This window comes from Dipteris shenzhenensis, chromosome 23, assembly GCF_047967505.1.
Source record: "Dipteris shenzhenensis isolate YYH24624 ecotype China chromosome 23, Dip_SZ_1.0, whole genome shotgun sequence".
NCBI classification, from domain to species: Eukaryota; Viridiplantae; Streptophyta; class Polypodiopsida; order Gleicheniales; family Dipteridaceae; genus Dipteris; species Dipteris shenzhenensis.
This window is the reverse complement of record NC_141618.1, coordinates 5,890,191-5,903,638: the sequence shown is the minus strand read 5'-3', so window position 1 is coordinate 5,903,638 and position 13,448 is coordinate 5,890,191. Positions and strand designations below refer to the sequence as shown.

The 13,448-nt window shown below is 40.2% G+C and overlaps 1 protein-coding gene across 1 annotated transcript in view; it reads left to right on the top strand.

The window, feature by feature from the left end:
* Window positions 1-2,534, top strand: part of UPF3 (Smg-4/UPF3 family protein) — a 34,929-nt gene extending 32,395 nt beyond the window's left edge. The window contains exons 10-12 of the mRNA XM_087394357.1: window positions 835-965; window positions 1,046-1,098; window positions 1,264-2,534. Of these exons, the coding sequence (XP_087250483.1) occupies window positions 835-965; window positions 1,046-1,081 (167 nt within the window). The 3' untranslated portion in view covers window positions 1,082-1,098; window positions 1,264-2,534. The remainder of the gene's footprint in view (window positions 1-834; window positions 966-1,045; window positions 1,099-1,263) is intronic.
* The last annotated feature ends 10,914 nt before the right edge of the window (window positions 2,535-13,448 follow it).

Below are 13,448 nucleotides of genomic sequence, written 5' to 3'. Positions count from 1 at the left end.
AAGCATTCTTTGAATGCTTCCCATGACTTGGGGATGTTGCCACTTCTTTGGGATTCATGTTTGACTCGTACGATTTACTGCCTAAAGAAAGAAAAAATTTTATAACTTGCAACGTTGAGGAAATACTCGTAGAATGATGAGGATCTTCTTACTTATGGCGGAAGGTACTTATGACATCTCTGCTCAAGTGAAGGATGTGTGATGTGAGGCATCCCTTTGGTAAGATAAGGTATAATCATTACTATTTTACACTAGCTCTCCCACCTAAATTTGTGTGCTACTCACATATGAATGGCATAGGGGCATTAATGGCATCTTGCCATTTTATTCCATTGATTAGCTAATCGTTCTTGCACATAAATAATAATATGCCAAATGTTGATGCCTCAATTAAGCAATATGATGTGAGAGTTTGTGAGTGTAACAGGTGGCAAGTGTGCTAAATCAGCATTTCTGAGATTAAAGCCAAAGACCCTCTGTGGCCGATTTGTGCACTTCTACTGATCTCAGGAATTCATCTGTGCTTTCTATTGGAGAACCTTCAAATGCAAGGATTGGAGGTGGTGGGAGACTGCAAAAACGTCGAGCTTAGCTGAATTGAAGTTGCAAGAATGAAATACAAGAGGCTATGAACATGATAAAACCCTAAAGCCCTAAGCGTGAGCTAAAAGTCACTCAACAACTAACTCAACCACCTACTTTGGTTAGGAGGAAAAACCTTAGAAAGAACCTAACTAACTAATACATTGGTCACTGACCACGACGCTCATAGGACAGGTTGTGTTGATATGTGTGTTTGAAGTGGCCTTTATGGTGTTTGTGATCTTTTGGCAGGCAATCAGAGACAAACTAGGCGTGATCGTGTGTTTCATCATGGTTCAAAAGAGTCTGATGGCAGCTTGGTGCTGGATGCCAGTAAACCTGCCAAACGAGGTGGCGGTTTATCGACATATGGGGGCCATGAGGTAAAGGTTCTTATAATTTGGCATTTGTGAAGGTTTTATTCCTTTTGGGACTACGAACGATCTCTTGCTGTCTTACGCAGAAGCAAGTGTGGGTTGCCAAGTCAGGATCTGGATAGACTGTCTGCAGAAGTTGGTATGTGCACTTATAATGTTCTCAAGGCACTATTTAAACTGGATAAATGTGTTTGAAGAGCCATAGCTTGTTTGAAAAAGATTCTCACGTCTACTAGGATTAAAAGGATAAGCCAAGCTGACCCAAGTCTTTTTTTTTGGTGGGGGGATCTCTTTCCCGATGCAGCGAGGCGGATTTCAATGGTTTGAGTTCATACAGAGTGTGGCTCAATATTCATGAAGCACACAAAGTTCTGTTTTTTCACGAGTTTTAACATGCTACTGGGTTTGAAGCGTCAATACAGGAGCGTTGGCCTGTTTGAATTTGAAGAGCAGGTTAAGTAATGCTGTCACACGCATTGGCAGCAAAAAGGTCATAGACCAGGCTGGGTTTTCGTTGGCCAGGCTGGGTGTTGCAGATGGGATAGGATGTTGTGCATGCCCTCCCTCTGTCTGCTGGCTCTGCATGGAGCAGTAATATTATGTCAATCAACTGCCTAGGCTGCAGACTCCTTGCTAAGTAACCCTCCCATTTGTTAATGGTTGGGGCAATTTCCTGAGCAATGAGTCATGTAGCTGGGTTTTCGTAAATTGCTGGTTCACGTGATCAAGTGCACCTTTTTGAAGATCTCTGGAGAATGGCCTACAAAGCAGAAATCTAAGCAACAGATTAAAATCCCCTTAACATTTGTCTTGTGGCAATCTTTCAGTGATGAGACTACCAAAGGTGTCCAATACCATGTGATGCCTATTCATTGGCCAGGCCAAATGCTTTTCAAGTCAATATTCTTTTGTTGAGCCGTTGACAGAATTTGGGCATTGGAGGGTCGACAATGTTTATGTGAAGACTCTGTAAATGTTCTTAAGTCATCAATTTTCTATGCATTAGCTACTCTATGGCAGTACTATGCAGCTGTGAGTTAAAGAGCGGAGACACTTGGGGGTTGAATGGTTGATCTTAGTGCGCCCAAGGATACGTACCGTGACAAATGTCAGAAGTGTCCATTTTGGTTTACTGTTCATCTAAGCTGGCAAATGCAAGTAAGCTAAATGTATACAGGAGGGAAATGAATGGAGGACTCGGCCTTAAAGCTGTGCGAGTAGTTCTTTCTAAGGGTGACTTCTCCAGTGTAGTTTTGATGTGAAGTTATATTCTCATGTTGACCATGTCTTCTAAAGACCTTCTGTATGCTTGGACTGATTTGTCTTGGAGATCGGTTTTACTATCATCAATGAATGACTGTGACCAGCTGGGATTGTTAATAAAGTGCTTGCTGTTCTTAAGCAGGTACAAAATGAAGCACGTCTATGCTCACAGACTGTCTCTCAAATTGTAAAGATTTTGCAGTGATTGCTGTTTCTGATTGTGATCTCCTCTCTTTCTCGTAATCGATATGTATTTTTGTTGCATGGGTTTTACTGGCTTGGCAGCAGGAGCTGGTGGCTCCATATTGTATCAATATTAGTCTGTCCCTGTGGTGTCAAAATAGAGCAACGTTTGTCTGAAGGATCTTCCATTTATGTGCATGTTTGGCTTCTCTTTACGATGTGATTGTAGGCAGGGAGCTGATGGGAATGTTTTATGTACAACTTACTGCAGCTGTTGCTCGTTACTGCCTGTCTATCCAGAGGGATTCACTGTAGTTCAATAATTGAATTGCTTCAAATTACTTTTGGCATCTGTACTGGGTTTGACCAGTAGGTCTTAAGATGCGCAGTGATGGCTTAGTCCATGCCATTAATCTATTTGATGCAAGACTCACAGAGTTAATTGATTTGTTTTTTAATTGATCCATGGGAAAGGGGATACTGAGTCATTATCATTGTCCCATCACCTGATGCTAAAGCAGGTCCAAGTTGTGCCTGCAGAACCCACCTGTGCAGTACAAGTGCCAACAGGGACTACCTGTAGGCCCTTGCACTCAATGGTGTGATCATGGGCATCATGCCCTAAAAGCTGCCTTCACTGCAGCCATGAACCTCAATCGGTGGACCTTGCTGTTGAGGTCCTAGTCTATCACCAGGCTATGACACAAAAAATCTAAATTCATATGATATGATATATTCTAGTCTTACAAAGGTATATCACCAGGCTATGACACGGGCTGTGGAATATTAATACACTATCATTATTTTATTGGCTGTTTTTCAACAGATTGTTGTGCAGTGCTCTGAGCTTGTGGACTATTGGGGGTTTGGTACTCCAGGCCAAATCTTTCATTGTCTCAAGGTGGTACTATTTTATTGGTTTAAAAGTAGACTCCTATTTTGGAGAATTTAAAGCTCCCAGGACTTTGTATTCCATCCTATATGCGGAAAATCAAGATTATAGAACAAAGCCGTCCACTCCAAACAGGAAATGTGGACAAATATCAGTAATAGAACACAAGCTCTGTTAGATATAGGGACTGCTTGTACAGAAACTCTAACACAGCGGAATAAACTCGAATCACTCACTGATCTCCCTCAGGAACAGCAGCTTTACTCACCGAAATCTCACACAGACAATACAACAAATAGAGAAGAAAGAGAACTTAGTATATTCATTCACAAATCGTGGAAAAACTGCTCAACGATGAGCCAAATACATCCAGCCAGAGATATTGGGCAAAATAGTGGTCAACGATGGCTGCCACCTGCTGAGATCTACAGGAGAATATGTGCCACACTCTACACTATCTGCAGGGCATTCAAAGGCTTAAATTGTTGCATGGAAATGAATGGAAATAGCGGCCTCTTTACCAAAGTAGCCTGATTGATCTGTTGGTAAGAAACCCAAGTGGGTCTGGTACACTATAAGACTGGATTTGCCCTGATTTTGTCAGGGATTTGCTCTTCTTGGAGGCACCTATTGCCTGGCCTATAATTAAGTCCTGGCAGTACACTTGCACTGTTGTTTCTCCAGCCTTGTGCCAGGCAGACATGTCACATCTTATCGTGGTCATGCCTTCTGTTTCAGGTGTGTACCGTCCTCCAAACCTGCTCCTAACAGTGTAATCAATCCATCCAGGTAGGCCGCTGCCTCGATTTTTCGTTTTCAATTGGGCGCTCAGAGATGGGTGGGCCAATGCCCATGTGTTTGATGATATGCTTCAATGGCTCTCTGGGAAGAGCCTAGGTAAAATAATTGGAGATATTTTCCTCTGCTGGGAATAAAGCTTCTTGATGATCTTATCCTGAATCAACTCCCGAATGAAGCGTGCTTTGTACCAGCACGGAATGCATGTTGCTAAACAAGTTTGGCCTGTATTCTACCTCTGTGGAAGACAACCAACTGTAGGTTTGTTGCTTGCTTAACCAAGATATGGCACCCTCTGCAAACATGAATTAGTAACTTGAAGTTGAGCTCATGTATGCCCAATGCAAATCACAAAACTTTCCAAGCTCGCTACTGTAGATGACTACTTCTATGAGATGGGATTATCTCGTAGTCCATTTGATCCTAACCTCTTCTTTTTCATAGAAGGGGGTAAGACTATGATTGTTATGCTTTGTATTGATGATTTAATTATCACAGATATCACAAGAGGAAGATCCAAGAGGCCAAATTACTCTTGATGTATCAGTTCGAAATGACAAGTTTAGGACTACATTATTTCCTTGATACGGAAGTCCAGAGAGATTGTCACGAGGTGCTAAAAAAAAGCATGAATTCCAATCAATGCTGAGTAATGAGAACACACCTCGATCAATGCAAAGGTCTATCGAAGAATGGTTGGTAGTTTCTTCTACTTAACTAACACCAATCCTAATACAGCTTTTGCAGTAGGAGTAGGTTGGATTCAGGATTCTCAGGTACCTCAAAGGCACAACCAGCTATGGGATCAAGTATTGCTCTTGTGTCAGCCCGTAAAGTGCCTTGCGAAGTCTTCATACCTTTTTCCAGCAACCAGATGTTGGAACATTTCTTGCTGCTCAACATACACTTCTCCTTGAGGCTCACCCTCTAGAAAGGTAGACTACACGTCCATTTGAAATATTGGCCATTGACAATGGATTGTGTGAATGGTAGCCATCATGGTTGTAGAGAGAATCTCTCTCCATAGTTAATTGGTGGTGGTGCATAGCCACAAGTCTTGCCTTATACTTGAGTGTCATCTGATTTGTACTAAAACCCACTTGGTTTTGATAATCTTCCTCTTCTAGGGTCTATCAACTAGGTCCCAATTATGGTTCTTTAGAATGACACCAGCTCGCCACTCTGGGACTGACTTAGTTGCTTCAAAGGTTCTTGGTTCCATAATTGCTTTCCAAATTATTTGTAACCCTTGAATCCTTCAAGGCCTTTAGGTACCACGTTGGTAATTTTCTTTCCTTCATCGGGATTCCTCTTGTTAGTGTCGAGTGCCTTAGTCCTAACTCACATGCTTCAATTTGTTTGCATGATAGCTTCTCGGACTCTAGGAAACCACTGGAGCTTTTGGTGCAGTTGCTTTTGGCTCTGATTCCTGGGTCACCACATTTTTGCACACCACGAATTTTTCAGTCTCTGGGTCGTATAGTTGATATGCCTTTGATTCCTCACTATACCTAATGAAGATACACTTCTTGCTTTGGGGTCCAACTTAGTCATGTCTGCTTTGTTTACATGCACATAAGCATTAATACCAAAAATTCTTAAGCGAGAAATAATAGGCTTCTTATGAAAGTATGCTTCTTGCGGAGTTTTCCCTTCCATCACTTTCGTCTTGTCCGGTTCAGGATGTGGAAAGCCGTATGTACTGCCTCACCCTAAAAAGATCTAGCATACATAAGCCCATTTCTTGTTGATCCTTTCCTACAATAGGCGTCGAAAAGCTAAGATAAACTCTCCCTCTCTATTGGTTCTGAAGGTCTCGATCTTCTTCCTTGGGTCTTTCTACCTTCCTCTCCTGGAGCTTGATGAAGGCTTGGGACTTCGTTGCAATACAATACATCCAAATCATTCTATTGAAATCATTGATAAAGTTTAGATAGCACCTAGGTCTTGAGAGTGATGTTGTAGAAGTGTACCAACTCAAGTGGAACGTTGGATGGCTACGTAGCCTCCTTTAGGAATGCCTCGTGGTACGAGCTTGGTAGGCTTCAACAGTGTCTGCAGTCCATCCACAAGTCTAGCTCTTTTCTCTCTCTCTCTCTCTCTCTCTCTCTCTCAGCCTCCTTGCTCTCTCTCTTCTTCCCCCTCTCCTTTTTTTCTCTCTAACCTCTTTCTATTTTTTCTCAAACTTTTCCTATGTGTTCCCTAAAATTTTAAAAGAAATATCCTTTCTTAACCTTTCAAGCTAGCTTCCTTTTAATTTATATTCTCCTTTTTGCTTCAGTTTCACATTTCCCTAATTTAGCTCTTTTTTGGTTTTCCTATTTTTTCCTATTCTCCCCCTAACCTACTTCTTACATTTTTTCGCTTCCCTTTATTTATTATTTATTACTTTTACTTCTCATTGTTTCCTTTTTTTAATAAACCCTTTTTCTCATGAATTTAGTACCCTTTCTAAACGTTTTTCACTTACCTATATTTTTAAACCCAACCCACCCCCCAAACCCCCTCGTCGTGATTTATGCTGCCTCGCTGGGCTACTTCCACTGCCCTCGACTCACTGCACACCTCCCCACCCCTTAGCCTCCCCACCACTCTTCGTCGACTGCTCACCCTTCTCTTCTACTTAAACTGCTCCGCATCTCTCTCTTACCCACTTCCAATGGGCTCGCCTTTAATTCTCTTTGACCCTCTCCTGCTCTCTCTTCTCTGGCGCTATCTCTTCGTACTTGATTACGCCTTGTCTTGTGTGCCATTTACCACACAAGTCATCGATTCATCCCTCCCTACCATCTATGCCTAGGCTATCCACTTTCGTGCCTCCTCTCCTCACTATGCCTCGATTGTGGTGCCTTGGTTGACCATCTCTGATCACTATGTCTCGATTGGGAGACACTGCGTATCTCGTCTCATCCACCGTGTGCCATTACGAATTGCTTCACTTCACTCCATGACCCACCTCACAACATGGACTCTCAGGTTCTTGAGTTTAGACTCTACTTGAACCCCCCCTCTTTAATTTACTTCTCTCACATTCTTGCCCCCCGTCCTTCTCTATTTTTCCCTCACTTTCTCTATTGACTTTTACCCCCCCCCCCTTTTCATTTATTACCCCCTTCCATATTCACATTACTTCCCCTTCTTTATTTCTTCACCCTTCTCTATTTCTTCACCACCTTCCCCTTCTCTCTATTTCTTCATTATTACTCCCCCCCCCTTATTCTTTGGTTTTTCTACCTCACTATTTTGTCCTTCAAACCCCATCTTCAAATTTCCCTCTTCTCTCTCTCTCTCTCTCTCTCTCTCTATATATATATATATATATATTTGCTATCACTCCCCTTGCTTTATATTTTTATCTTCCTTCCCCCCTTCTCTACTTATTTATTCTCTTCTTTTGGTTTCCTATTTTCCCTCCCCCTTTTCTCTCTACTAAATAAATTTCATCTTCCCCCCCCCTCCCTCTCTTGTCCCTCCCCCTTCTCTATCTATTTTATCCCCCTTACTTTCCCCTTAGTTTTTCCCTTTACTTCTTCCTTTTTAATCTCCTTTAAAATTTTCCCATATAATACTCCACCCTCTATGTTATTATTATTAATTATTGTTCTTACACATCCCCTTCCCCTCCAATTTTACCTCATGTTGGTTTAACCCACCATATTTACTTCAAGATGGTTCACCCCACTCCATAGTCTATAAACCCTTTTTCCCTCCCCCTCCCCCTTCTCTATCTATTAAAAATCCCTTTTATATTTCCCTTTATATTTCCCCTTTAAAATTTCTCCTTCATACTTTTCCTCATGTAATACTACACCCTCCATATTTTTATTACTTCGATTAATTATTTGCTATTACACCTCTCCCCCTCCATTTTTACATCAAGTTGTTTCACCCCACCACATTCACTTCAAGCTAGTTCACCCCACTCCATAATCTGTAAAACCCATCTTTTTGCACCAATACTTCCACAAGGTGATGTTTAAGTTTATGGTTTAGCTTCTATTTTATTGTGACCCCGATAACAAGGGAGGGGTGTTTATGACACTTGTCTTCCCAACCAAAGTTAAGTTGGTTTTCACCATGTTTTCTTGTTGGATGGTGGCAGGTATGCAGACTCCCCTCTTCAATATAAGTGATGCTTGCTAGGACTTATCCAAGCTCTACTTTTATGCAGTTCTACAGAATCATTTTTACAAAATTTCCCACTGCTTGGTAAGTTTTAGGGGTTCACCTACTTGTTCAAGTACTTTTTCTTTAATGCAATAAGTTTCTTTTTCTATTCCACTCTCCAGCTTCACTCTTTGGTCATTTCACTATGCAAAGGGGTGTTGTCAATTCTTCCACACACACACACACACATATTCTCATTTTCTCTTTTATCCTTGCAAATTACCTTTCTTTCCTTTATAAATCCTTTGACAACCCTTTTTGAACTACCTCTCCCCTCTCCCTCCCTCAATAATTTCCCCCCCAACTCTCTACACCCTTCCTCCTCCTCTTTTACGTAATTTCCGTTAAAACCCTTTCCTTCTCATTTTCTCATGGTTCTTATTATCCTTCATATTTTCTAAACTTGTCTCCCCCTACCCTTCCCCCCCCCCCCCTCTCCCCTCCCCTCTCCCTATCTTTTCTATTATTTTCTCCCAATATTTTCTCCCTTTTTCCCATTTTTCCCAATTTTTTGTAATATCCCCCTTTTTTCAATATTTTTCATAACCTTTTTTCCATTAGCTTCCTAATTTGTCACAAAATTTTCCTCTCCCTATTACAATTGCTCCCTAATTTCTCCAATTAAAATTTTTCCTCTTTTTTCCAAAAACTTCTTATTACTATTGTTCCCTAATTTTCCTAATTCTAACTATATTTCTCGTTTCCCTATTTCCCCCTATTTTTTTCTACTTTTTCCCTAACTTTCCCCCCCTCCCCCCCCCCAATTTTCCTATTTCCCCCAATATGTATTGGGCTTTTAAACTAATGGTCGCAGGTTCAATGGCCATAGAGCATTGGGCTTTTAACCTAATGGTTGCAGGTTCAATGACCATCCCTCTTAAATTCACTTTCCTAATTTTCATTCCCACCCTTTTACATTATTTTCTCTCTACATCTACCCTTTTTAACCCCCCCTTCTCCCCTCAATTTTCCTAATATCCTTAATTTCCAAGCTCTCTGTTTCTTTAATAAATAAGAAAATTCTTTACTTAATTTCCCTCGCTCTTCCATGTATTTTGTTGTTTCGCTTTAAAACTCAGAATTTGCACTAATTTAAAGTTATTATCCTAAAGTCTTTCTAATTAAAGGTTTTTTTCTAAATTACTGCTCCTAAACCTCATCTTTAATAAAATGCAATTACCCTACATGCCCCCTAAACTACATTAATTTAATACACCCCCTACTCCTTTTAAAACTCCTGGCCTTCACGCTTTTTATGTGCCCCTTATACTTCCCACCTTCCCAAACTCCCGACTATCCTCCTTCCTGACTACTCTTCTCTCTCTCTACTATTTAAATACCTAGTTACCATCATATGCCACCCACCCTAATCCCTATAGCCAACTGCTTTACGTCCCTACTCTCCTATGCTCTGATGCCCCTCCCCCACTGCACTGTCTGACCCTTCTAGAATTCACAACATACGTCGCTTTTTGGTTCCTGTTGTGCATTGCCCTCCACTCCCTACCATGTACTTTTTACACAATGTTGCTGCCTTGGCCCTCAAGCATTGTTGCGGCTTCTACGCTTCGCTGTCCATGCCCACGATCTACACCTTCCATGTTGGTCAACGCCCATCTACTAGACCTAAGAGGAGCTCGGCCTTCGAGCCTTCTTTACTTCCCTCAGTACTAACTCTACTCTATGTGCAGTATGCATACTCCAGAGTTCGTGCGTACTCTGTCCTACCTTCTACTACGGCCAGACCAGGATCTCATTGCTATATGTCCCATGATGGCAGCGACCTTGCTTGCCTTGTCTACTTGTACCCGTGTGGATACTGCCTATGATGTCACATCCCTCGGTCCCTGAGCTCTCAGTGAAAGCATCATCTTCTAGTGACTATACTGCATACGATTTCTTGTGCAATTCTTTATGCTGCCTTCACACACATGCGTCTCCTTCATAGTGATGGACACATAGGTTCTTTATTTAACTCTTTATCCCTTATAAGTTATTCGTTAAACCCCCCCTCCCTCTCTAATTCCTCATTAACCCCAACCCCCCTTTTTCCCTATTTTCTCTTTTTTCCTCCCCCTTCTCTATATGCATTATTTTCATTCTCTCTATAATTTCCCCCCCTTTTCTATTTATATTATTTTCCCTCATAGATAGATTCATTAACTCCTTACATTTTTTTACTTTTCTTTAATGCTATGGTCCTTTAATTTTCATTAATTTCTTTAATTTCCTTAATCTATGGTCCTTTACAAACTCGTTGCATTAAAGTTTTCCCCTTTTAATCTATGGTCCTTTAATTTTCAGTAATTTCTTCACACTTCTCAAAACCCCCACCTCCCCTTAATCCCTTGTCTTGTGGATTGGTATCCACATCCAAATCCTTTTATTTTGTTACTTCCTTTAGGTAGATTATTTCTTTTTAATCACTTTCCCCCATTTTCCTTTTATTCATTTGTTTTATCAAGTTGCTTGGATGTTTGATAACCATACCTTCTAGCATCACCCCTCCCCTTCCACACTCTTCTCACCTACCCCCCTTCTATAAAGGTTCAATAATCCTCTCCCTATAACCTCTGAACAAAATTCTTCTACCCAAACAATCTTGTTTTTACATTAAGCTAGATAAGTGTATGGTCAAGTGTTAATTTTTATTGTGACTCTGATAACATGAGAGGGGTGTTTATGACACCTATTTTCCCAACTAAATTTAAAACTGGTTCTTACTATTTTGCTTGTTGGATGGTGGTAGGTAGGCAGATTCCCCTCTTCAATAAAAATGATATTGCTAATGACTTATAACCACATGACAGGTCATGCAGAATGGATGCAGGATGCAAGGAAAATGGAAAGACCAGAATTTGTGGAGACTAGTGATGATACTACACATCCTATTATGCAGAATGGTAAAATTCCTTTGTCTATGCAGGATGGGAAAAAGAAATACCTGTCTGATATATTTCATGTCCCGAATATCACCAAGAATCTAGTTTCTGTTGGTCAAATGGTTGAGCAAGGCTTGTAGGTTAGAGCAACCGCAGTGGCCTACATGTTGATAGCACGGACCACCATGTCCACACACTATGTGATATTTATGAGGAATAAAAAAGAGCTACAAGGGACAATATGGAGTATTGTTTTGAAGAAAGTATGTTCTCTTGGTGCACACATGAGCATTGCATTCATATCTCTCATCTTCTCCTTCAACCGCATCACTACATGAGAGGAATTATGAAGTTTTGTCCCATCTATCTTTAGGTACTCCATCATTTGGTTACTATAACAACTCCATCATGTTCACCTTTCCTATGTCTAAACTCATAAAACTTTCAATTAATGCAAGAACCAACCAATGTATTTGTAATCATTTAGCTAGTCATGGATTGGATTTCATCAAACTCCTTAAAAATGTACTTTTTGCAAAATCATCCATAGAGACAACAACATTTTCTAGGCAAATTATTCAGGCACTCTTTGAATTGTCAAGGTTTATTGTACATTGAAATTACAAAAAATAAATCTTGTGAAAATGGGCTTCAAATTTTTACACCAGTCTATAAGGACTAGTTCAGAAAATAATTCCCTTTTTATGATTTGCCATCATCGACTTTCACATAGTCAAATACCTTCCACTATATGTTTGCATCCATGCCATGAACTACACACATGCATGTGCACACATATTCACACATGCGTACACACATGCACACACATCGTTGGTTTTTTAAAAGAAGAATTACTCCCCCCCCGACGGCCCCTCTCCCTACCTGCAAAACACACACACACATGCACGCACACACACATCACTGGTTCTTTAAAACAAAAGGTACTTTTCTTTCTTTAATTAGCTCATTTGTGCATATTTTTCTTATGCTATTCATAGGTATAATTTTGTGTGCGCTACATACTAATCCTTCATTTTCACACTAGAGAACTTTTCTCATGGTTAATGGTTTTGGGTATATTTTCATTTACATTTGAAATTATTCATGTTTTCAGGGCCCTCAAGTCTTGGGAAAGTCCAAGGGTTGGAAACAACCAAAAGTATTTCAAAAAGCAAACTATCTCAATCCATTGTAATTCGTTGTCTTTATAGTTTTATTTCACTACCCTTTCAATGACAAGTTTTGTCTTATTGTTACAATCATTGAGCGGTTTCATTAAACCTCCATTGCAACTAATAGTTACATGTAGCCTTTGGACTCTTGTTGCTATGATAGCTTCTCCTTGACTCTTGTTACTACATGCAACTTATAGTTACTTGGACTCTTGTTGCTATGGTAGATATTTGTATTTATAGGTCCATCCCAATCTTGGCATGTAGACTATCATAGCAAAATCAGTGAGATGTTGTTGGATCATTGTGAGGATCGTGGGTTTGCCATGTCTTATCAGTTTCTAGGGTTGTAGTACTGTTTAAGGTGAAGTGTATATGGATCATGTATGTTGTCTTTGTGTGTTTGTATGCTTTGTTGCACCTGCTTGCTATCTATTTTTGTGTGGCTGTGTTGTGTGTGCAATTTGTTTATTTCTATTGCTTGGCTATGTGTTGTGTGTGCTTGTATTATTTTGGCTTTATGCGGCTGCATGCATGTGTGTGTGATATTGTGTGCACATGTGTTTGCGTCTACTGGGGCTTGTGTGTTGTATGTCTTGTGTATTGTGTGCATGCATAGGTTGTGTGAAGAGCCGTCTACATAACTATCACTTTAGCATGGGTTGATGGTAGGCTGCATGTATTGCATCGTACTGTGATTGAGGCTATCATGTAGGTTGTGTGAGTGTTTTTGTTGCATGTTTCTTGAGTTGGGTTTCTTCTTGTGTCTTACAGTAACGATACTTGCTTGTAGCATTTGTGTGGCTTCCATCTTGTCTACCTTCATTTCTTCATGTGCGGATGGAGATTGGTGTTGTGTATAAGTTGTTTGGTGTGCTTTGCAGTTGGTTTTATACATGTATGTATGGGTATGCATAAGTGCAGTTTTGTGTGTTTCAATTTGTGTTGGGTGCTGTATTTAGGTTTGTTGTCTTTTTTTGATGTTGGTACTTTTTTTACATTCCATCACTTAGTCTATATCTTTTATTTTTTAAAATCTTTCCTAATATTTAAATAATGAAAATATATTCTAAAATTAATGAGGCATCTACATTTTTAAATCCCATTCTAGAATCTAGTTTTATGTTTTTTT